The 26,336-nt window shown below is 43.1% G+C and overlaps 1 protein-coding gene across 4 annotated transcripts in view; it reads right to left on the minus strand.

Moving 5' to 3' along the window:
• Positions 1 to 26,336, minus strand: part of OPTN (optineurin) — a 543,667-nt gene that overhangs the window by 313,068 nt on the left and 204,263 nt on the right. For all 4 annotated transcript variants that reach the window (XM_086919860.1, XM_086919852.1, XM_086919855.1 and 1 more), the window contains one exon: positions 17,316 to 17,450. In XM_086919860.1, coding sequence (XP_086775986.1) covers positions 17,316 to 17,450 — 135 coding nt within the window. The remainder of the gene's footprint in view (positions 1 to 17,315; positions 17,451 to 26,336) is intronic.

Consider the following 26,336-nt stretch of genomic DNA (forward strand, 5'->3'; position numbering starts at 1 on the left):
GCCAACGCAGTCCCAACTAATTCCATTCTGCACACATGATCTGGTCCTTTACAAGCTGGCATACTCCTGGGCACTTTTGCTACGGTACTAAAAGACATAAAGCTGCAGTTGAAACCAGATCCACCAACCGCACAAAACCCTACGCTTATAAGGTCTGCTAATTGCTCCCCTAACGAGCTACAGTGATTAAGCCACCATATCAATGTCAGACAACAGAGGAACACCAATACACAAGCCGTAGAAATCCGCCAGTCAATCTCAGCAATCGCTAATGCCTGTCCGCAAACAAGGGGAGACTTAGGAAACACCGATCATCATTCAGCAGAACAGCTTCATTTCTCAGCTCTCCACTATCCTGCCTGCGCTGGCTCTGCGGGACAACTGATCAACGGCTACCAAATCAGCACAACTACTCAGCCTTTTACCAGTAAACTTGCTCCTTGTGCTGGTCTTGTAAATGTATAACCCTCAGGAACTAATCAATCTACAAAAAGACAGCAAAAAAGGCTTCGAAAATCCCACACCAAACAAAACGGCAAAGGCTTGTTACACATACAAATCGAGCAAGCCTCCATCTTTAGACCACTCACTAAGCCTAACAAAGTAGCCAATTGCCTGAGAGAAGCAGTGGAATCGCCCAGCAGAACAAAAAACGATAAAGAAACTAATTCCAACTCTAAACCCTTCCCTCAAGTTGCACCAGGTCCAATGCCCACTCAGTATCTTCTTCAGCAGTTGGGAACTTCAATCAAACAACCTGGCCTATGTAACGAACACAGTAGAGGGAACTTGCTCAGCGACCACCAAAGCCAATCTAGAAGACTCTCAGCACGGCCAACATAGACAATTAGGATCATTTCCACTCCCCATGGTGGATACTTCCAAACAATTTATAGAGATGGCCAGGTGCCAAGCCGGCAACCTTATTATCCATTACAGAGCCTCTCCTCCACCACAGGCAATGACGTAAGAGCTATCCTTCAGATCATCATAAAACAACAACCTTCTGCAGCTCTAAGCATAATGCCTATAAAGAAGTAATCCTGAAGACAGATACCCTCTTGAAGAACCTGGTAATCTCATTTTCACACAAAAATACAAATCGAGGGGAAAATGTAATATAATCAATTGAGGTACAAAGATACAATGATGCAAGAAATCCCTTCTTTAAGGCACATTAAGTAATCTGGCATTCATTCAGTCACCTTCTTGAGCTCCTCATACCTGGCAGGGAAGAAGCACAGTCATCACCTGTACAACTGCCCAGCCAGTGGAGCAGGTGTGGGCAGAGAAGCAAGCTTTTTGCTAAATGGGTCATCAAGATCCAAGAGCGGATGATTTCAAACAAAACACACTCAGACACCCGGCTGACAGGAAGCGGCAAGGGGATTTGTACCATTTGAGTGACTAAGAAAGGGGGTCACCGGTATGCCACTGTCGAGCATTCAAACGGTTACCTATACATGAAATTCAAGCTATGTGGTAAAAACTGACCCTCGCCCTGACGAAATTGCCATAACTTTAAAGGCAATGAAACATGTTGGCCCTCTAAGAAGTCAGAAGGCAACACAGTGTCTTTTAAAGGGAGCAACCCCACGGCAAAGAATAAAGAGGTAAAGCCAGTGGTGGTGTAGCTCGTTTTTCCTTTCATATAATGTGGTTTTAAGTTATCGGCCCATCCTATTCTGGGTCAGTAGGGAGTTGCACTTAGGAGATATTTCTCCGTAGCATCAGCGCATTTACCCGTGGTGCAGATTTCTCTTTCACCATCACAACACTTTCTTTTCTTTCTTCTTTATTATTTTGGATGTGGTAGTGCTAATGATGAGAATCTGAGTCCACTGGTGAAAACCAACCAGTGGACTCCCATGGTGTTACTTCCGTGCGGTACTCCACATTCTTTCTCGCATTTTTTCACAGCTATGGTGATTTCTTTTACTATACACCACACTACTCATCAGGTTGTATGAAAAGGGAACACATTATTAAAATTGAACAGGGATTCCTGTTAACGGTCAGAGTATGCAGAATAACTTCCCGGGTAGCATGCCAAATAGGACGCTACTATAGACATTAAAATCCGTATAGAACTGTTCTAATAACAGCGTCAGGTCACATAGTTGTGTTGAATCAGTGAGTGGGGGCTTGACCTGGCTGCTTTAGAACCCCTGAGGCTCCTTGTTGAAAATAATATCATCAAGATCTCCCGCCAGGAGGTTTATGCCTATCCCCAATTTCTAACACCGCATAGCCCCGGTAAAGGCCACTTCCCACTAGGTTATCAAGTGAGACTGGGTATGCACGATCTAACTAAGGGGCCAGATGCCAGCGAGCTAATCCATCCAACGTCAGTCTTCAGAGCAGCTTGGAACCACGCAGTTTCAACTACATGTGGTCAAGGCACCTACACAACTGGCCATGGAGAGGTCCAACTTCCACAAAGTCAATTTCGTCATGCCACAACTGACTGGGCTTGGCTCCTAAGGGACTTGTTGCCAGATACTCATAGGTACAGGAAGTACGGACAGAGCAATCACTCAGCTGAATGGCTCCTTAAGGAAAGTTTTCCAATCTATGCATGGAACATAGAGGGATTATAAAGCAAAACTGAAGATAAGCACTTTTTATCATACAATAGACTGTACTACGAGGTGATATCCCAAGCGATCTGGTCCCTAGAGGCTCTAAAACATCTGGCATTCTTGGGCTATAGCAAACCGGCAGTCAAAACTCGTATGCTGGGCCCGATAGAGGCAAAAGTCTTTATGGGGGATTTAGAGGATCGAAAGATATCCAAAATATACCGAACATTAGTGACACACTGTTCCTCGGATCTACAGCCCTTGAGAGATCGCTGGGAGCGGGATGTGGGAGAGCTGGAAGAGGAGGACTGGCGGGAGGCTCTTCAGTCCCCCAGGGGAGCAGCAATAGCAGTCCGCTTACGCCTAATACAATTTAAATACCTGCACCGTGCTTATTATACCAGAGAGAGACTGTGGAAGGCAGGGCTGAGAGTCACCGGCGTGCTTGCGATGTGGTCATGAGTTGGGCACCCTTTTGCATACAGTGTGGGAATGTAGTGGCCTGGCGAGATTCTGGAAGGGTGTGTGGGACTGTTTGTCGGAGGTGCTGGGGTGGGAGCTCCCTCGCAAGGCGAAATTGTGCCTGCTTCATGTGCTTGAAGGGGTGGGCGGGAATGTTTACAAGCGACACTTGCTGCTGCTGGGACTAACACTGGCCAAACGTGATGTGGCTCAGGCCTGGAAGAACCCTGGGGCTCCCAAAGTAGCCGGGTGGAGGAAAGGACTGGACTTTTGCATGGGACTGGAGAGGCCGGTGTTCGAGGCCAGAGGCTGTCCCACAAAACACTATAAAATATGGAAGAGATGGGCAGACTACAGGGGATTGTGGCTGGAGCCCCCACCGCCGCCAAGGGGCGAGGATGGGCAGATGTAGTGGGCTTATTGAGGCATAGTTATATCCACGGATGATTGTATACTTACCCATAACAGTGGTGAAGAGACGGAGTGTTGCAGGAAGGGGGTGGAGGTTGGGTATTTGGGGGGGGAGGGGTAGAGGGTAGAGGGTATTTTCATTAAATGTATTGCACAACATGAACCGTGATTGTAGTCACTGCCCCTCCGGGGTTCTGAGCATTGTGGATGTTTATTTTTGCGATTCAATAAAACCAGTTTTGAAAAAAAAAAACTTGCATGCTGGGTGGCCCTGCTGGGGGCCTTGCCATCTATGTAGTGGGAAAACTCAACGCCAAATAGAAGAGATCAAAATCGACCATCCTAACTTGCAAGCCGTAAAATTCTGGGAATGCTCTCCAACTAGTGCTCCTCCTCTGTTGATTCTGAATGTTTACATCCATCCCTTGACTACTAAAAAGCAAGAAACAGTCCACACACTATTGCCATTTATTACTTCCCAAACAACTGCAAACCCAGCTTTGCTAATCTTTATGACCGGTGACTGCAAAATGAGCTTAGTGCAGGCTACAACAGGAGACCAAATAGTGGAAACACACAACCAGATATGGCATATTCATTCCTTTCAGCCATTTATGCAGAGAAAGGGCGCTAGTGGGCAATTTTTTTAAACTATGTGGAGCAACTGGGTCTGAAAGCCTTGAACGGTCGCATTAACCCAGACATTCCTGCTCAGCCTACCTTTCACTTCACAACTTCCAAATCAATTATCGATTCCACTTTTGTGTTCCTCGCCCTATTACCCATGGTTATACATTACAAACTGGGATGTCAGTTGGAAAGCGACTAACAACCTCAAAGGATTCTGCTAAGACTGCATTGCCCAATGCATGACCAGGCCCCGCCAGACGTGGGTATAGTTTCTACCATTAACTACAGAAGGATTCATTGGTCAATTTGACCCATCAAGAGGATGGAACAAATGCCAGCCTCAAATGGGCACTAGTATGTAACTTAACTACTGACCCTATGGACCAGTGGGCCCAGCTCTCACCACTCCTGCTGGAGGTACCAGCCCAACTCCAGAAGGGCATTAACTGCCACAGCCCAGCAGTGTCTGACGCAGAAGGATTTAAGCTCAACTCGTGACAGCTAAAAAGAAGCTGAATCACGCACCGCAGTTACTTCGGGATAGTTCAAACTTGACCTTACGGAGTGTGCCCCTCCCTAAACAGAGGTCTGTACAAAAAAGACACATGGCAGCAAGCCAAATCAGAAGGAGACCGGTATTGGTGTAAAGTTTTCTCAGTCTTCAGAATAAATGACGCTAGAGAATTCTGGTGACTGGTGAACCACGCCAAAGGCCCTCAGCTGCCCCCCTCTTTCTTGAACATCTCGGAAGACAGTTGGATCATCTACATCCAGGAAATGTATGGGGGCCGAAAGTCATCACCTGGGCTCCTGGAAATAGGGCCTTTACAACTGGAGGCGGTTCATCTTAGCACTCAATTCTCAATGGGCGAGGTGGAGAAAATAATAGCTGGCAGACATCGTGATGGAGCCCTGAGCCGCAGCGGTCTACCGCAAGTGATTTTCAAATAGAATGCCCAATATTGGGCCAAACATCGTTCAACATTGTACAACTGTGTTCTCACCAACCAGGTTATCCCGGACAGCTGACCAGGATCAATCATAGCTCCAATCTTCACAGCTGGGGGAAAAATCACTTCCCTCCAACTATCCATTGATTGCCCTACTGGACATGGAGGCAAAATACTTTGGCAAACTCCTGCTCACTGAATTGAATGACTGGGATGAGGCGGGCTTATTGGTTCCAGTGAACCAGACTGGGTTCATTAAGAAAACAGGCACAACCACTAACATCGTAATGCTTGCCCAGTTAATCGATCAAGCAAGTTGTCACTCCTCAAACCTTCACCTTTGTAAGACGGACTTTCACTCGGTCTTTGATGTTGTGCAGTGTAACATCTTGTGGTCCAAATTACAGAGCTGGGGAATCTCTCCTTCTCTCCTAAAAACTATACAACTGCTGTACTCAGACATGTGAACAAGGGTAAGGCTGGGCACTGGCACAGTGGTATCGAAGAAAATACCTATGAACAAAGGCCTTAAACAAGGATGAATCTTGGCTCCATTTCTTTTCAGCTCATATCTAGCTGAGCTGACAACTGCGCTTAACAGTGTTAACTCTCATTCCTCTGCGCTCTGTGGTCTCAACACCACTTCCATGATGTATTCCGATGATGTTGTCCTGATCAGCTATACCAAGGTCAGGCTACAGCGATTAATTAACTCAACTGCCTTGCATGTTGCAAACATAGGCTTCGAGTAAATCCCAATAAAACAAAAACAATGCCAGTAACCACAGAAGAAGCCTGCCACCGATATTCCACTTAGACGGCTCAGACCGCGAAGCTGTGCTGGAGTACAAATACCTAGGAGTAATCTTCGACTCCAGAGGTGTTTTTGAACAAACTGTGCAATGCGATACAGAGGAGAACTAATACACCAACTTCTGCCTTTTGCACATTAAGGAACTCTTCAGAAGGAATGTCTCTCCGACCACTCATCCAAGTCAAGCCTGCTAAACATGCACCTTCTCTCGTGTTTGGCATTGAGGCCCGGAGAGGTACAGCAGACAAAATAATCGACAACGCCATTATAGGAACATATCAACGAGTGTTCAATCTTCCACGTCACACCTCTACAGCCCATTTCTGGCTTGAGTTCAACCTCTGGAGACAGACCGTAAGCAGCCTGTGTGCCTATCTTAAATTTAGTTATAAGCTAAATAATTAATCAAGAGCCCACATTGACAGAAGCACCGCACGTCGTCACTTTGTCAAACTGGACCACCTAAATGTCGCCACTATGCCTTTGGGACTACATTGCCCAGAGTTCAAAGTGCTGCAAGCGCCAAGAGGCGCCAACGAGGCAGATTAAAGGGGCCTCGGGCTCCCGCAGCGTGGGAGCCCACATTGATAGAAGCACTGCATTTCGTCACTTTGTCCCACGGGACCACCTGCATGCTGCCACTTTGCCTTTGGGACTGCATTGCCCAGAGTCCTAAGCTCTGCAAGCACCAGGAGGGGCCAACGCGGATCTCTCGCGCCAGGCAGCGCATTAAAGCGGCCTCGGGCTCCAGCAGCACGGGACACGCGCGGACCCGTTTGCGCCCGGCAAAGGCCGGAGAAGGCTGGGCCATCCCCTTAGGGATGTGACACTCCTACTGCCCTCCTAGTACCTCCTACTGCCTCTACGTCCCCTGCACCATCAAAATCATCCACTCCTATAGTGGATGTAACTACGGACTCTTACATTAACACCAGAGGGCAGGCCACCAAAATTCAGTCTGCGATTGCCAGTGAGACTCCAGTAAAAAAAAGGAAAACAGGGAAAACACAAGAGCAAAAAAAAACAGAAGCCAGTTCGGGCAGCTAGAACTAGAGGGACTGGCGGAACTAGAGCAACTGAAATTGGCCAAATTTTAAATGAGTCTACTCTATCAATGCCGGCTCAATCCCCGGGATCACTCGATGATGGAACTTGGGAAAGACTGGAGACTATAGTCTCCATGCTTCTGGAACCACTTTTACAAAAGATAACCCACATCGAGGAAAGACTTAAGAACATTGAGGTTGCGGGGACCAGCCGTGAGAATTACCTAGTTGATAAGAACTTTGTCGCCCTTTGGAAAAGACTAGATCGATTGGACACTTTAACAAATAAAATAAACTCATAATTTAAAACTATTAAGCCTACTAACACTGAGGGGTTGGTTTCTAATCTGCCAGCTAATGGCACACTTAATTGTAACCCACAGACTGAAGCACCAATAACCTTTACATCTACTGGTGCGTGTGGCAACTAGAGTAAAGTCAAGAAATGCTTTTCATCAGTGCTCATAACTGTGCGGGATAACTCCTTTAATGCTGGTGGTACTAATAGCTCACCTGCTATTGCTCCTTATATGTCCCCAGATTCTCGCAGTGTGCCTAGGAGTACCACAGAGAGCACAAATTTAGGGGGTGGCAGACTGTGTGTGGGGGCTCTGGACTCCAAGAGAATAGAAACCGCTCAGGCCAGCAGGGAGGTGCTTAGCCTACCACCGGCATCAGGTCTTTTTGTTTTGGTCCTGGCAGGGGTACCCCCTATCAGAAAAAAACAAGTGGAAACATAGGATCAACTGCGCAATAAAAGTGCTGTTTGGTTATCAAAACATAAAGGGTTCACGATGTTAAATATAAATTATATTATTATGGTGCATAGAGTAGGCTGGGTTGGGCCGTCTCCAAGGAATATTGAGGGGGACTGTATAGTCATTAATTTTCGAAATCCGTCAACAGTGAGATCTTTATCAATGGCACAGGAGATAAATACCACCAAATCAACCCACATCTGGTTACTGCCCCTTGGATAGTTTTATAGACCAACGATGGGGTTAAAAACCAATGATATTTTCTCCCTAACTACGCACAATAGGTTTTTACCTTTGAATTGGTCTAGATAACTAGGATTGACTGCCCTCCCTGCCGGTTCTTAATGAGTTGAGTCCCACGTTAAATGAGCTCCTGCCAGGTGGATACTATACCCCAGCCATGTCTGTTGATGATCCTAATTAAATTGGAATTTTTTCGGCCTGGCATCTAAAATAAATCTGCCAGACTGGATAGAATTGGTTCAAAAACAGGACATCCTTATGTTACAGGAAACCTGGGCCACACAGGATCTATACTTAGAAGGGTTTGATTGTTTTAACATTGTTATCCCCATTCCCAAGGCAGGCCACCCGTCTGGTGTGCTTTCAATTTGGGTTAATATCTCTGCAGGAGGCAGTGTGAAAACCCTTGACACAAAGAATGATTAGTTTAAGGCATTGATTTACACAAGGGGTCTCTATTTGTTTAATTAATTTTTATAATAACGATTTTTACACCTTACCAAACATGAATTTTATTAACCTGTTTGCATGTATTTCAACTTAAAAAAATTATGAGTTATGATAATCTACCTGGAATTTGTCTGTGGGGTGACTTCAATGTTAGAATCCCTAGTGGCATTATTTTAGGCGTGGACTCTCTTAATACTGCCGCCCCTTGTGATAGGGGAATAGAACTATTGGATCACCTGTGCACTTATAATTTTATTAATACTATGGAAATAACCGTAGTACCCAACAAGGATAAGTACGTTGAGACGACATATAGAGGTTGGGGCAGTGCGTCTACTATCAATTCTATTTTAATATCTTCAACTCCTGCTAAAAGCTAAGGTCATACCACCTGTCCAAGGTGACCATAACCCTATCCAAATAACATTAGGAATCGCCCCCAAGCAAATTTATGCTAAAGAATGTAGAGCTAGGAACCCATCACCCTCTACTGACAATCTGAGACTAGTTTGGCGAGGTATTGATAACAATGATCTGTTCCTTAATATGGTAAAAAAAACACTTGCCTCTTAATGACAATTGCCGGATACAAAAAGATTATAACCCTGAGGCAATTAGTGCTTTCGTTCAACTCTGTGAAGGCATTAAACTCATCCTATGAAGGCCCATAGTAGAAACACATCCCGGCCCAAGATGGTTCAATAGAGATTGTTCTGTAGTGAATAGTGAACTTCGCAAAGCACTCGTAATGAACCCTAGAGACCAGGATCTCATTAAATCCTTTAGGCAGCTCAACGAAGTAGCCATCAGCCAACAAAAGGATGAAATTATATAAGATTGCTGGGATAACCTTGCATGCACTGCCATATTAAAGAATGTGAATGGCTTTTGGGCTGCAGTTAAAGACATGAGATCGATGGGACACTCACTGACTCCCGTAAGCTGTAATATAACCAGTAATGCATGGGAGGCCCATTTATCTAAGATTTATCTAGCCCCTTCTCCTAACGAGGCCTATTACGAATATAAACCGCCACTAGGTTTTCAATATCCCTGTCAGAAGCAGAGGATGCTATCGAACAGAATCTGGACAATAAAGCTCCTCGTCCTGAAGGGCTGCCCATTGATTTAATCAAGAATAAACCAGAGTTCTGGGCGATCCTTTAATTAAACATTTTTAATAATTTAACTAATGCTACAATTCCCAGCACATGGTCTTCCAGTATTATTGTACCTATTTTTAAAAAGGGTGATCGATCGAATCCAAGCTGTTACATACCGATCTCCCTGATTGTTAACACCCTGAAAAGTTTATGGAAGATCTTGTATAACAAGATATGGTTATAGGCTGAGGAGGGCCACATTTTACATCCTTCTCAGGTAGGGTTCAGAAGTAAAATAGGCACTGTTGAGCAGTACCAAAAACTTAATTTGCTTCTTGGTAAATATACTATAGCTCAAAAATCACCTTTTTATATGGCTTTTCTGGATCTTATATCAGCCTTTGAACACGTTAATAGGTCACGACTATGGTCAATTCTTTTAAAATACGGCTTGGATGAAGTTTTAGTTAATTCTTTTGCTTATTTGCACAGGGACTTGAAGGCCCAGGTGTGGATTGGTAAGGGTGGGGAGGTATAAAAAGACATCAAAATCAGCAGAAGGGTCAGGCAGGGGTGTGTCTTGGCCCCCCTCCTTTTCATCTTATATATCAACGATTTGTATGAATCTTTGGCAAAGCATACTAATGATGTCCCCAGAATTAATGGTAACACACTCCCCGCCCAACTGTACGCTGGTGATGCACTATGAACCCTCGTACGGGGTTTTGTAGATTTTATGACTGTTTTAGATCTATGTACTAATTTAAAAGTATCTTATTAACACAATCACTATAGACTCTGAAAGTTTACATCGCACTTACACTTTTCCCTATTTGGGACTGGCATTCGCAGCAAATGGCTCCTGGGCTGACCACGTGGTGCATAGCGGGAGTAAGTTCTTAAAAGCTATTAATTCAATACTCGGTCTCCCGCAAACCCAAAAAAGACAGAGGTGGTTTTAGCTATTAATGACATTTTTAAATCTCAGTGTATCCGACCGCCACATTTGGTGCAGAAGTTTGGAGTTTTACCAAGTGTAACAACATCCAGGGTGAAGAAAACAGATTTTGTCGGAAACTCCTTGGAGCTCCAATTTCCTCATCACAGTATGTTTGTCACAAAGTATTGAAATTGCAATTTATTGAAGACTATATCAGGGCTCGTCCGGCTATATTTGGCTTTCAATCTGGAAAAACCCAGCAGCGATCCTAACTAGAGACATAATAAAGGACTGCCTTAAGTGTGAGAAGGGCAGAGACATACCCCAGCTTGTTGCTGTAAGGAAGAGCCTTAATAGTGTGTACCTTGAGCACATCTTCCGAAACCCCACTAACTTAGGGAGCATAAATAAAAAAAAAAATCTGGATGTTTTTTATGCTCAGTATAGCAAAGCAAGACATGAAAAGGAATCCGGCAGCTTCCTGAGATGAATTTCCAGTGACACAAAGGGAAAGGGAACTCGTAGGCATTAATTAGCCTGAAGTCTGTCGTGAAAGCTTTGCCTGGAGGCGATTGGCCGCGGCAATGTGTGCCCATTTGAGAAGCATTGAATAATTACAGGAGACCCCGAGCGCCAGACGCCAGAGAGTTGCTGGCATGCTGTGCCATTGAACCTAAATACAACCAGCTGATAAGGAGAGCTCTATTGATTCAAGTCAATCATATACAGTCTGCTCAAGCTGCGGTGCGACAGTACCTATAATCTGATATCCAGGTGGAATCTTTATTCAGGGTCACACACAGACTCTACATATAGTCCGGAGGAAGACCCCTCTTTTGACGATCAATTTATCGCAATATTATCTGGGGTCGAAACATCGACGCATATTTTCAAGTGCTATTGATCACCCATAACAATCGAGGATCACCAGATTGATTACAAGTCAGGTTGAATCAGATTTTCATTTTTTCTCACACTGTCTAAATGTTTTGTCTTGAATATATGTTCATTTGTTATGTATATATTGTGTTGTGATATGTAAATAGGTTTATTTTCGCTTCACGTTATGTTTCAATAAGTGTAATACACATCATATGTCTGTGTGTGCATATATATTTCCTGTTCTCAATGCATTGATTGCAAAGTTTTCACCAAATTGGTTATAAAATCACATAATTCAGAAGTATGTGTGTTTTTTTGGGGCGATATTTTGATTTATTTCATAAAATGTTAGTCTCATCTGAGAAGAGGGACACATTGAGTAAATAAGTTAAGTGTGAGAAGGGCAGGGACATACCCCGGCTTGTTGCTGTAAGAGAGCCTTAATAGTGTGAACCTTGAGCACATCTTCCAAAACCCCACTAACTTAAGAGAGCATAAATAAAAAAAACATTCAGGATGTTGTATAAACTCAGTATAGCAAAGCAAGACATGAAAGGAGTCATAGAAAACCTCCATTGCCAGGTACATGTCCATAGAAGATTCCTCCTACCTGCCGTCCAGCTATCTTTTAAAACCCATAGGTCGATGGGAAAAAGGTTTGCTCTTACGCCTAGGGGCCGGTACATTGAGATACTTACTTTGCTTTCCTTTTATATATAACATTAAACTTGATCAACTGTTATGCCCTTGTGATGACCAAAGTAATCAAACAATGTTACACTTTCTATTTTTTTGCAAATTTTATTTAAAATATACAAAATGGATGTTGATGCCATTTTTTAAGAAAAAAGCCATTTCCCACTACAAAGTAGCTTACACAGAAATCCTCAAATTGCAAGATGATGAATTTCCGTGTATACTCATTTTTAAAAGTAGCAGTATGTGGACGCAAAACAATGAGTACCACTTGAAGGAGGTCTGGGATGATAATCTATTGACATTGTATTTAGGATTATTGTTTAATTATCTGGATGTGCCCCTGACCTGGAAGACACTGTACTAGACGAGAGAGGCCCCTAGTCGCTCACCACATCTCTCGCAGGACTCTTAGATTTTAGATAAGCAGTACACACTTTTTTATGCGGGGTACCTCATACCTATGGTGAAGAGCAATGCACCGGTTTGTGCATTTAGCACTAACAAAGCATACATTTGCCTCCCTTCACACAGTGGTGAAGCGGTGTTCAAGCCAAAGCACTAAGCACTTTTATCTACGTATCTCCACCAGCAAGGCCAATTAAACGTCATGATTCATGCAGTTATTTTAAAATCCTGCCCTAGGGCTCAGGTGCTCCTACATGTTTATACCTAAGGAATAGGGACCCGTAAAGAAGTCCAGTAATATGTTCATTTTTATCAAAGCTTTTCAATTATGCCTTTTAATGCTGATTTCTCAATACTTGTAAGTTTTGATTAACTGAACAATAAAGATTTTATTCTCTATATCCTTTGCAGCAAAATGACTCCAGGCTGTGAATGCATTTCTTGCAGCCAGGTAGTCACTGGTGCTATCAGTAGATAGGTACTAGTGGCTGTTTGAAAGTTCTAGAGCAAAGCCCTAGAGATCATTGGAGGCCATGTGATGTTGACACACACCTCTTAAATAGGCCTCTAATCTGTAGTGCTCTTATCACTCTAGAATTCTAGATATCCTTTTTATCATTTTACAAAGCACTGTCTACACCATGGTTCAGGGTTGTTTTCTATTTAACACTATGAAAGAGACAAAATGACTAATCAATATACAATACTCTGCATCTCAGAAATAATCCAAGAAGAATTCTTCCTGCAAATAAAAGGGACTGCCACAGGATGCTCATGCTCCTACACCCTGGAGGCAGCTATTTTCTACATGGCCAAGTTTAGCGATAACTGTATTTAAATCAACTATCCATGTACAGACAATATACCTTCATGGCTAAAATATATTGATGACATCTTCTGAACACAATTAGGCACAGATAGAGACCTCAACCTTTTTCTTGAATAGCTCAAGAACTGTTGTCAAGTTATCAAGTTTAATATGACACAAAATAGAATGGTAATGAACTACCTAAATATCTATGTTAAAGAAACAAATAACATCGTAGTCACATCTCTATTTAAAAACAAAACTAATAGAATAGTGTATTCAGGTATGACAGCTTCCACACTAAGAGTTTGAGACTCTTTAGCACTCTTTCTTTCTTTGTCTATTTCCTTTGCCCCTATCCCCTCTCACCTAAATCTTTCTCCTTGCCCGCTACACTGCCTAGCCCCCTGTCCCATTGTGCACTTTGACTAAGCACTCCTTCTCCACTTGTTGGGGAAAGATCCAATATTTATACTCTGGAGTCTCAGAGTACCCGCTGAGAGAGTCCATAGCACCTAGGGAGCGACTCACAGTTAAGGTATGGTATGGTATGGCACCCCTTGCCAAAGCACTCCCTCTCCCTTTTTGGGGAAGGATCCAGTATGTAGACCTTGGAGTCTCAGAGACCCCTCTGAGAGAGTCCACTGCGTATAGGGAGCCTCTTGCAACAGAGATGGGGAAATTATACCACTTCCTCTGGGATCACAGCTTACTGGACTTTGGACGCAGCTTTGACTCGTCGGTTTGTGTCCCCGTCACCCTCCCCCTCCTCTTTCCATGCTGTGTTTTACCGACCCCTCCTCTTTCCCTCCTCTATTCTCTGTCTGCTTCCCCTGCTCTTACCCCCCTCCCCTGAATCTTTCCCCTTGCCTGCTTTTTCCCTTCTATTATATGTCCATTTTGTTTGTCTCGACCATACTTGTAACTAAGTTGTCAGGCTCTAATAACTGTGTAACCTTTGTAACAATGTAACCTGCAATTATGTTCTGATACTCATGTAAAGCGATCTGATACCTCTGGGTCTAGCCAGCGCTATATAAAACCTTTAAAATAAAATAAATAAATACATTCAGCTAATTATTTAGGATTTGCAGTAATTGCACAATGTTTAAAAAGTACTACCATCATGCAACCTAACTATCTGAAGGGATGATAGAAGAGGGGTCCCTGAGAAAGCTAATAAAACTGTTAAAAGACCCTGTTTACAAGAAAGAGAAAAAAAACGATTCAGATAAAATCCAGTGTTTCCAGTTATTGTCTGGAATCCCCCAAAAACTAAATTTGCAACTTTAAAAAACGTAGCTTAAGAAATTATTCAATACAACAATACACAGCACCATCGACAATAACACAGAATCATAACACAGAAGTCCATACAATAATATTGGAAGCTACAACCAATTAAAGGACATTATAAATGTGGAGAATGCAAACCATGTCAATAAGCAATAGAAGGTAGTACTTTCAAATATAGGAGCAAGAAGTGGGTACAATTCAACTTCATGAACTGCAAGAAAAGAACACAGTATATGAAATACAATGCCCATGTGAGAAACTATACATAGGCAAGACAAATCAGGAATTTGGAAACAAATAAGCCAATCTAGATTCATAATTTGCTGTAGAAATATGATAGCACCCTTGGTTAAACACTTCTTAGAGAATAGTCACAATGAACAAAAGAAAAAAAAATCAGGTGAACAGTATTCAATGTGGAAGCGAAAGAGTCAAAAGCATGCAGTACACAATCTCTTCTGTTGAGAAAAGAGCCCAGTTTAATATTAAGATTTGAAACATTCAGTAAGAACCTGAATGAGTCCACCGAAATTCAAAATATATGGCTGAGGTTTCCAACCGGACAGTTTTGACATAACTGGGACTACAAACCGCATAATCCCCCAAAGGAACAACATTTTTTTCACAAAATGTATGCTACTGTTGCACGCAACCATAGGAAATGAATACCAAGATATATTTATTTCTAAGTCATATTACAAGTGGCGCAATTTAAACCCCGAGGAGATAAGAAAAAATCTGCCACTTATACTGAAAACTACAAATTCCATCAGCCACTTATCCATGCTTAGAGCTTCCTCCACTCATAAGTACCTCAAAAAAGTAGAACAATGATAACAGCTACCCACTTCTTTGCACAGCATATAAACAATATCTTAAAAAGAAGGAATATATATAATTTTTTATTCATGAATATTCAAGATTAATGTGTAACCACAGATCCTATCAGATCATCATTCGGACACCATCACATTCCGTTCCATCGCGAGACTGAAAACAGCTCGCAACAGTGCCCGTCGATTCGATTTTCAAACTTGGGGCAACCAGACCCTGCAACTGTTACTGAAGCTCTGACCTGGTCCAGACATTGAAGAAAAAAAAAAATTAAGACAATCAGAGCTCGACCGTCAGTGTCTTGCAAGCAGCCCCAATCTGGAGGTTGAGAGGTAAATTGGTGTCTCCTCGCAATTTCAGTCACAGATACAGCCTCTCCTGCTGCGCACATGAGCCAGAAACGCTCCAGAAATGTGTAAAACAAAACTCATGGAACATTTCGGGTCTAAAAGGTACATGCCGATTTGTAATGAAATTGGATTCTCGAAAGATGGTCCTTTAATTTGCTTCTCTAAAAACAAAAAGTTTGCACTAGGCATTCGCTTTAACAACTATATAACAAAAAACTCTTATATGTTCCTACACAGTAAATATGTACGCCCCATATCACCCCTGATTTAGAAGACATTGGTCCAGCCAGTTCATCACTCAAAGAAGAACGCAAAAAAAGACGGGGCGAAACAAGTCAACACCACCATTTGGGGGTATGCAAATGGCTCCTTATTTCCCAAAAGACCCCATGAAAGAAGTAACAATACTAATGTAGCCCTTTAAAGGTTATCTAGAGTCTAAGATCCCCTGTTTTTTTGCAACAACGTCCGGAGAAACTCTTGGACCTTCGGAATACGTAGTCTTTTAAATAACAAACTGGTATAACTTTCATGGGGAAAAAACCCCACCTTTTTTTACTACTAGAATCATTTGTGACCACAACATCGATGTATATACGCAGAACTAGCTTAACTAACTGGATCCAGTACACAACTTTGTAAGGATTAAGGCGATTTGTCAGATTTAAGAAATGTGACTTGCAGTTCCTCTCCCTTTGCATAATACAGAATTAAATTATTGATATTTGCTGGCCTCGCAGTAAAGGACTGCACTTTAAAATATGAAGGGTGTAGCAACTGCCATAGCAGTATCAGCTTCCCTTATGTGCATTAATGATTCCTATTTAAATCAGAAATGCGGGCGATACCAAATAGCAATGTTATCCTTGATTTCAGATTGCAAAATCATTTTGAAACGCACACCAAAAATATTTCTGCCGTTCAACTTTCTATGTTTTGTATTGAGCAACATCAAAATCCGCACTGGTCCGTCCTTTTAACGTGCCAAGTTTTTGCATTTAGTGGCCATTCTTTGACTGACATTTTCACTGTCTTTTTCACGACGCTATTTTTTTCGCTGTGATAGTTTATAAATATTAACTGTTCTTTTGCAAACATTATTATACAATCAGGAAAAAGTTTATTATCCCACTTTTAAGAGGTCTGGGGTTCCTTCAGGTTAAACCAGCTTTAATGTATTTGCAATTGTTGCACAACACATGGAACATTTTTAATATTGCTAGTTATCGTGTAGCAGCCGTAAGATCTAAGGAATTAAGAGGCCTGAGTACAAGCGAACCATGAATTTTACTGTATTTTTCCGGACTTGTATATATATGAAATTTGTAAATAATTACTGTAAGCACTTCTCTAGGATTCTTTCACTGTTTTAATATTGTATTTATTGAATGTGATTTATATGTGTACTTTTATGATTTTAATTAATCGAATGAAGTGATTTGACTGACTGACTAACTGAGGCTATAACTGGGTTTCGGATGATTGATGCACTATGAATCATTATCCATAATATAAACGTTCCCATTCTGAAATGTAACAAACATTGTCTTTATAAACATGTCTTTAGAAAAGGGGGGGGGGGGGAGGGGAGTCTGAAGTCTAGAACCCAAGCGCACATGCACACACGCACACGCGTTTAAACCATTGGATACCTTTCCCTGGTCGTCTGGAGTTCTTTTTCAAGTTGTTCTACTTTCTGAGTCTCTTCTCCGAGGCTGCGCAACAACTTGCTGACTGTTAACTCCTCGGTGCCCATACTGCTCTTTGCAACCTCCATAGACGCACTCCTGTATTGAAACATATCATTAGAAGCACTTTATACAGAGTATTTAAATACCCAAAACAGGTTCAAAGGGTAAAGTAAAAAATGAAACTTTGAAATAATTCAATAATTCAATCAGACTATGAACGTTATTCAATGAAGAGTGATATTGTGAGGCAATGCAGTACTCAGGCCCCAGTGTACACTAAACAAAACTTTACAAATGCAAGGCAATAGGAGATATCAGAGTGCTGAGTAGTACTTAGGACAAATAACATGACAAGGGACATTACTATGTTAGTTTTGGATGCCAGTCCTACATACACGCAGCCACTCTTAGGTTTGTGGGGACTTTGATGGCATAGTCTTTCTTCTTTATGTTACAGGGCTCTCAAGACATCAATCGTGGTCTGAAAGTGATCTCATATGTAAATGGATCACAGTGTTTCAGGCTCTCAAAGTTTAAAGCAAATGGGAGCTCACGTATATGAGAACATTTAATATATCAGTCCTGTTGAATGCCTTTTCTGAATAACATTGGGAAGGGGAGGGCTTAAAAGTAGTTGAACACTTAGATCAGCAACGGACTCAATACTACAAAGGTTGCAGGAACAGAGACAAACTAGCTGGTCACTGTGTCGAGTTTAGCTTGACTGGTAAGGCTGCTAGACTAGGCGATAGCTTTGAAAGTTCCAGAGTTGAGTGGGTTCTCTGGGTGGCATGAAGACACCGCTGTTGAGTCAAAGGAAGCTTGTGGTGCCCAGATGGAAAAGAAAGGGCTGCCTGACCAGCCACGAAGAGCAGCTAAAATGCCAGATGATGACTGTTTCGCAAAACTAAGGGCCATGCCTCAATCCAGTCAGCCTGTCATGTGCCAGCAAGGACAAAGTTACTTGCATGTAACTACAGTTCTCAAGAATTTGTATCTTTCAATAGTTGACATCGAAGGCGTTAGGCTAGGAATCCCCAGTATAAGTGGAGTGGAGAAGTGGAGAAGTGTGGCTCAGGGGTTAGAGGAGGCAGACCCGGAAGCCGAGATCGGCCCTGGACCAGGGTTCAATTCCCCGCCCCGACGGGGGTTGGGCTCAATAATTCCACGGACTCGATAATTCTCGCTCCGGTGCCTACTTGACTCACGGGTTCACACTCTGCGACTCTGGGCAATAGCTTGCTTAATCTCCACAATGGCCCCTCGCGGCGGGATGCCTGGCTTTCACCTTGTGGATACCCTGCCGGGGTATCTCACAGGGGAATACCAGGACGGGTTCCCTAAGCAAGCGCATAGATGCCTGCGATGTGGGCGATTTGCGCTATATAAATACATGTACATTTACATTTACATTTATAAATAAATAGCAGCATTAGCTAATGTAGTGCAATAGCATACTTATCTCAATATTTTACTAAATCTTAGGACAACTTTGGTAGGCAGCCTTGAACTCCACGCTCGAAGCCATGGTTAGACTAGAGGCATCAGTGTGCTCAAGACATCACTATCCTGTCACCAGGGAGGGAGATTAATCATACTTGAATCCGTCAAAGGATCTTATGTTGGAGAACTGCACTTACAGGTATAGAACCTTCTCCAGCATTAGATTTTACATAGATGTGCATCCTCTGACTCAGCAGTTCCTAATAATTGGTAGGTGGGAATGAAATCTCTTCTTTGAACAAGCTCTGCAGAACTCTTGCTTCACTCTACTCTTCTAGTTTTCAAAGCCATGCAGCAGTGTTTGTATATCCAAGTACTACTGCATGTAAGGCTGAAGTTGCGGTCAATCCTTAAAAGAATACCCTTATTCTGTCTCCGATGTGTATGTTTTTTCTGGTTATAATAGACAATACAGAGTGTGAAACAGTAGCTATGTACTGTTTAGATAAAGTCGGTCTTTTATTTACTTAACCAAAGCCAAAAATAATCTGCCGTCTTATGGTACCGTTTGGTCCGGTCCAGGTATTTTTGGGGTGCTTAGAGCTTTCTTAGCCTACTTCTGAAAAACCTTTGTAGAATGGCTTCATGAATAATGCTTGAATTTCGCCTACACACTTTGTAATTCCGTAAACATGCCTTTATGAACTTCTTTGTCACAAATTCAGAAACAAAGAGTTTGTGGTTTTTATGCCTTCAGAAAAAAAGGTGATGGCTGGCAGATTAATTTTATAGGATCTGTGGCTTTTTCGTGATCTACCGAGGGTAAAGGAGTAGGATACAAAGCAGTAAAGCTGAAGTAGAAGCAAACCTTTGTTTATCGACAGGAGATTGAACATCAGAGCTCAGCAGTGGACTTTCGGGTTAGCAAGTTTAGGTCTAGAGCCTGAACCTTTTGAGATGGTGAATAGCCTTTTTGGGTATTGCTGGAAGAACATTTGGCCCTTGAACTATCCCTTTAAATGTGTTCTTATCTTTGGTCGCTGTGTAAGGGGTCACTTATAATAGTCAGAATTTAGAAAGAAATGGATTTTCTGTAGAGAGAAACGGACACAAAAAACTCCACGGTTTAGGGGAATATTTGCATATGCTTCAATCTAGTAAATGTCAGGGACTTGAAAAAAGAAACATCCTTGAATCTGATTTTTATCCTTCTACTTCTCCGTGATCAGTTCTAGTAAGCCCTCAATAGGTATCTCCAAAGGAAGTATTTTCCACCTCCATTATTCAGACTTTTCAGTGATGTTGTACGTGAGGTTTTGTTTGGTGAACATTTGGCTGATGGATCAATCATCTACAACATGGTGAATGAGAGATCCTGGATAAAGGAAGGCTAGAGAATGTCGAGAGACTCACTGTAGGTCAAATGGTCATAACTTTCGTCAACAAAGGTTCCAATGACAATTTATTAATCTTCAAATGGGCATACTGTTTTGTAGCGTTTGGAGTAAAGGATGTTGCAGATTCTATGGCCAGCGTTACCATTGATCTCGGAGTTCAATCAGCACCTTTCACGCATTTGTCAAGTCAAGTCAAGTCAATAAACTTTATTCGGTTGTTCTTGTTGACAACCATAAAAGCATTTACATTACAATTAATAACACAATTATACATTAAAAGGAAGATTCAGTTATAATATAGTCATAAAAAAGACAGATCTACATTATACATTCAAAACGTTTAAAAAATCCTTAAAAGGAAAAGATAGCAGTTCATGTATTAGTATTTTTATCCTTCCATACTGTTTCTGAATTTTACTGCCAATTTTAAAAAACTACATATATACAAGGTGTATTCACAACTTAGCAGCTGAAGAAAATGCAGTGCGGGACGAAATTGTAGAAAATTTAGTTTTTTCAAACAGGGTTTTTAAATATAACTTCCTCGGTATAACATAAAAGGGACAAAAGAACAGAAAGTGTGCCAGGTCTTGCGGAGACTTATCGTCGCAGCCGCAAGCCGGCAACACTTGCCCACGATGAGATCCCCTGGGAACAGCCAACAAAAAATGAAACAGGTTGAACCTGAACCTTGTCAGTAAGAAACGGTCATAACTAGACATTTGCCATGTTAGGTAAGGTTCCATGAGCAAAGTGCTTTTAATTAATACATGATTACGTACACTTTCTTTTTTTAGTTCACATGATTCCCTATCCTGATGTCTAGAATCGATAAAAGCTTTCTTGACCGCTATAACATCCTTTTTAGTAATGGATTCAGGAAATAAGAGAAGTTCAGGACGACCTAAGTCAGTAAAGCACTTGTGTAAGTACTTTAACCAGGGAACCTTCATCCTGTTATCCCATGTAAGTGTTTCTCTTAGGATAAGCTGGGTGAGTGGTATGTTGTCATTTAACCAACAGTTCATCCAGCATAACAAGGGATTCACTGCAATTTTGTCACATACAAAGGGAACCCCCAATTCCTCATGCACAGAAAAATTTGCCGTACCCCTGGGAACCCTTAGTAATTGTTTTAGAAAGTTATTTTTGACTATCTGTAGGGCTTCCAGAGGAGCATATCCCCATATTTCACTGCCGTAACATGCTGTGGTAACACTTTTGGCCTGGTAGAGTTGGAGTAGTGCAGCAACTGGGCTATTACCCACTTTCCTGGAAAAGTCCAGTATAGCCGCATTTACCCTGATGACCTCTCCCTGCTTTTTTTGAATCACGGGTCCCCAATTTAATTGACTATCAAAGAGGACCCCAAGGTAAGAGAATGTGTGTGTTACAGGGATTTGTACTCCATTTACATTTAAGCGATTTGGTTTTTTGTTTCCTTGGCCAACCTTCATTATGTAGGATTTAGAGTTATTAATACTTAACTCTCTTGACTTCATGAAAGAGTAGAAGGAGTCTAATAGAATTTGAAGTCCATTGGCAGTCCTAGATAAAAGGACTTCATCATCCGCATATAGCAGAACCGGCAGACCCTTTCGGCCAATGTACGGGTAGTCAGTGTTAGTACTTAAAAGGTGCTCTTCCAAATCGTTTATGTAGAGGTTAAAAAGGAACGGGGCCAGAATGCATCCTTGTCGGACACCCCGATACACTCCAAAGTCTTTAGTCACATTTAGATCTTGGGTGTATCTGACATTCGCTTTGGTGTCAGAGTGCATATCTTCTAGCAAATTAACTAAGTTTTGGTCCACGCCCATTTTTGCCATGGCGCCCCAGAGCTTCCCCCGACTCACGCAATCGAAAGCAGAGGAAAGATCCATGAACGCCATGTGAATCGTTCCTCTTCGGGCCTTGGTATACTTCCCAATAATGAGGTATAAATTTAAGCATTGAGAAATCGTGGAATGTCCAGGCCTAAATCCATACTGGATTGGAGATATTATATTGTTTTCCTCTGACCATCTGACCAATCTATTCAAAATTACTCCTCCCACAACTTTGACCACGGAGTTTATTAATGATATTGGTCTATAACAAACTGGGCTGCTACGGTCTCCTTTCTTAAAAATAGGCACAATAGTAGAAACCCCCCATGATTATGGGCATCCACATGACACAGCCGCATTGAGTACTGCTGTAAGGACCGGTGCCCATAGTGCTATACAAGATTTAAAGAGGTCAGGAGGAAGACCGTCGGGTCCTGGGGCCTTGTTGTTTGATAATCCTTCGATTCCCTTTATTACCTCATCAATTGAGAAGAGTAGTAAATTTTCTCTACTTTCATTTGAACTACGTTCTACCTGCAACCCATTGCTTTTAAAAATAGAGCTGAAGTGGTTAATCCATTCTTCCTCTGGGATATTAGTGCCCACATTAGAAATACTAGGATGATCAAATATAGGCTTATTAATAATCTCCCAGAACTTCGAGCTATTTTTTAATGTCTCAGGATCTAACAGTGACTCCCATACGCTTTTTTTTTTTTTTTAAATTTTTGAAAACCTTTATTCGTGCATATAAAAAGAACAAATACGGGCCTACAACCATCAGGCCGGCCACGATACGGTTAAGCACTGATACAAACATTACGGCCCCTTAGCATCAACGGTCAAAAATAGCAACGGTTTATGGATATTACACTGGAAAGACCCATGACACCAGGGGATAGGAGAAATGAAGGTTAATTTTAAAGTTTTTTATATAATTTTATCAGGGAAAAAGTCAGTGAAGAATAAGAACCAAGGAGATTCGAGTCCGCACGGTATCTTCACAACACGGGAGAGCGGCAACATTATTGAAAACAACAATGGAAAGTAAAATCCCAGGCAGTGAGGCGGTGCAAATCAACAACAGGATAGTCACATCAGCAAGTACGCACCCCTTCAGTGCCGCCCCCACTCAGTCAACCCCACACCCGGACCCAGAATCGAAGCAAGTAAAGCGCAGAAACATAAAAGGAAAGAAAGGCCCATAGAACTAATTAGAAATAGTAAATTACCCCCCCACCCTACACCAATGCGGAGGCTACGGCCTGCCCCCCCCCCCCCAGCATAGTGCCTGTCGCCCTTTAAAACCTGAAATATAGACAAGAAAGGAGAGCAAGAGTAGAATAAAAGGAAGAAAGAAAAACGTTTACACCTATGATAAAGGGGGTGAGAAAAGAATAGAACTATTCTAATCTAAACTCCCAGAAAGAAGAAGGTGGGGAGGAGCCTACGTAACATCAGAGCGCCCGAAACCCTCGGCCATCTATAGCTTCCACACACTGAAAACCCACTGCACCAAAAGCAGTCGTGTTAAAATGAATTGTCACAGTATTATAGATGGAAGAAGACAGTTCGCGACGAGTGCAAACAACATATACATAGCAGTTCCAATCCCAGTCCAGCCCATCCGTGAAACCATGGCGTTATAAATCAGCCTAACCCTGGCCTGATCGCGGGCGTGAGATTAAGCCAGCTCCTACATGAAGGCCCCGCATCCCGTGCAAACAAAGACAATATGGCCGCTTAGAAGAAGAAAGTGAAGTAGGAGCATAAAATGGCCGCCGACCATCTGTAGAGGTCCCTTTGTCCACCACACAAAGTCCCAACTTGGCATCTAAAGCACAGGAGTTCCACAGGAAAGAAGACGAAGGCCACAGTAAATGAGTCCTCGAGGGTGTTAGGTGCTGCCCAGCCGGATACTTCTGCAGACGCGGTGAGACAGGCAACAATGAAACAGGCATCAATGGACGGGGAAACAAAGTATCAGCAGCTGAGCGGGAGAGTAGTTGATCATGGGTGCCGGGAAAGACAGTTGCAGGCACCAGTGTAGCACGATCACATGTAGCCATTGTATCCCCGCATGAAGACAAAGGCAGACCCACGCCTTGCTGGTGACAAACGAGGCGCTCACGACCCGCAGCCGATAGCATGGAGTCAAACTGCTCACTCAGCGCCTGCAAACCCGCACGCATTTGCAAATGAAAGTCCCGTAGGACGGCCAGAACGGAGCCGCATGACAGTGGAAGCTGCATCCCCGCATTGGCATCAATCCGGGACGGCACTGTAGAGCTGGTGCCTGATGTAGGGAGGGCGAAGCAGGCAGCGGGCAGGACCGGGCTATCACCCCCCAGCCGCGGGCAGGCAGATAAAGCCATGTTTACCGCAGGACGGTATAATGGCCGGGGGGGGGGAGGTCGCAGCAGAAAGTCAGCTCCCCTCAGGTCCGCGCCGCCACAGAGAACGCCGACAGTCGTCACCCGTCCCTCAAGTTCCCCTTGCAGCCGGTTAGACGATAGGAGAAGGGGGCCGGCAGCCTCCCACAGCGCGTTCCACAGATCGGGGCAGGAGACCCGTTCCTCCGGGGCTTACCTCACAGCCGCAGTCCTTCAGGCGCAGGGTGCAGCAGTTGTTTGGCCATCACCTCCCAGGCGCAGCTGGCGGCAGTCCAAGATGTGGAGTGAGGTCAGGACCGCGCGGCTCGGATTGGCGCTAGCGGGTCCAGTCACTGCGGAGCCTCCAGGGGCCGGCAAGGGCAACAATGGAGCGAGGATCCAGGGCGGAGAGCAAGATCACACACAACTCCGGCATCCGGGCAGGCTGGGACTTCGGGAAAGTACCGGCGTGGTCAGCGCGTCGTCGCACACGTTTCGCCTCCAGAAACGATAAGGATAGGAATCAGGATGTTGTTACAGAGCCAAGGGCCGACGGAGCCGGGCGCTCAAGCGTCTGCTCCGGTCGCCATCTTGGCTCCTCCCCCCCCATACGCTGTTTTTAACTGCTCGCTTGCGAGTAGCAAGTGACTTCTTGTACTCAGCCCGCAAATCCCTGATGATCAACGGGTCTCTAGGTATTATTTTTAGGGCTTTCTTAAGCGCACGACTGGCCTTCGAACAATTGCTGTCAAACCATTTTGGGTTACTAGTTGGGTTAACTTTTCCCTTAGTAGCATTTGTCCCTCCATTGTCTCTTAAAGATAAAGATCAAATATCTTGGTCGTTTTTAAATGGCAATATGTTGAATGACAGGAATATTTCTAAAAAAGAACAAGCACAAGCTCTGACAAGTTGGTCCTTTAGGATCTTGGTGAATAACTATTTGCAAATATACTCTTCTGTGATGTGAAGGTAGACCAATGTATTCTAAATCAGGGAAATCCACAAATAAGCTTCTGTGCCAAAGACCGGACGTTACTTTTATACCTGTTGGATTTGATGTTGTTCAGCAATAGTCCAGCAGAAACATAATGAATCAGTGGGGGTCCCATGGCAATCACCAAAGGCGTTTAGCCATTTCAGAGGGAGTGTTAAACCCTTAGGAAATCCCCACAAACAATATATGTAAATACTATCTCCATTGTGCCAAGCTGTTGGCTGAAGTCAGCAAAGTGTTGCTGCAAAAAAAATTTTGTTGAAGAAAGAGGAGTGGGAATTCACAGTCAGACACTTTGCAGCAAGGATCTAAAGATGGCCTCCGAAGTCTCAGATACTACTGTGCCCCAGCCTCTCTTTAACCTTCCCACATGTAATAGGATGACTTAGGGGCTGGATGACTTGACTGCCAAGCTGTAAAGTGCAGCCCAGAAGCTACTAAGGTCATTGCTTGTGGCTTTCCCTGAGGCGAATTAAGAATGTGGTCTACTAAATTGACGGATAACCCAGTGTCCATCCACCTCTCAAATTGCTACAGTCCAGAAGAAGAAACAATGCCTTAGGAGGCCAAGATTCGAACCAAGCGATATCAAGGGGTAAAGAGGCTATATTGTGCGTGCTCAGCAATATCTACAGGCTCTGAATAGGGAACTTTAAGCAATAGTGGAAGGGAGCATTGAAGGAAGCTGGCTCTGTATATACTATACAAAAGTAAGGTGTAGTGTGCACACAGTCCAGTGGATCCCCAGAGGCTTTACAGAGCTTAAAGTAGATAAAACAAATGCTCTCTTTTGTGGTAGTGTGGGTGAGCAGTTAGGCTAATCAGAGGGCTGTGTTAAGCATCTATTGTACACACAGGCAAAACATTATTCCATTCTTGGTGACCTAAATATCCATCTTGAAGATGTTGAAGGTACTCTCAGTCAGTCGTTACTGTTTGACCTT

The sequence above is a fragment of the Lissotriton vulgaris genome, chromosome 1_1 (genome assembly GCF_964263255.1).
Source record: "Lissotriton vulgaris chromosome 1_1, aLisVul1.2, whole genome shotgun sequence".
Lineage (NCBI taxonomy): Eukaryota > Metazoa > Chordata > Amphibia > Caudata > Salamandridae > Lissotriton > Lissotriton vulgaris.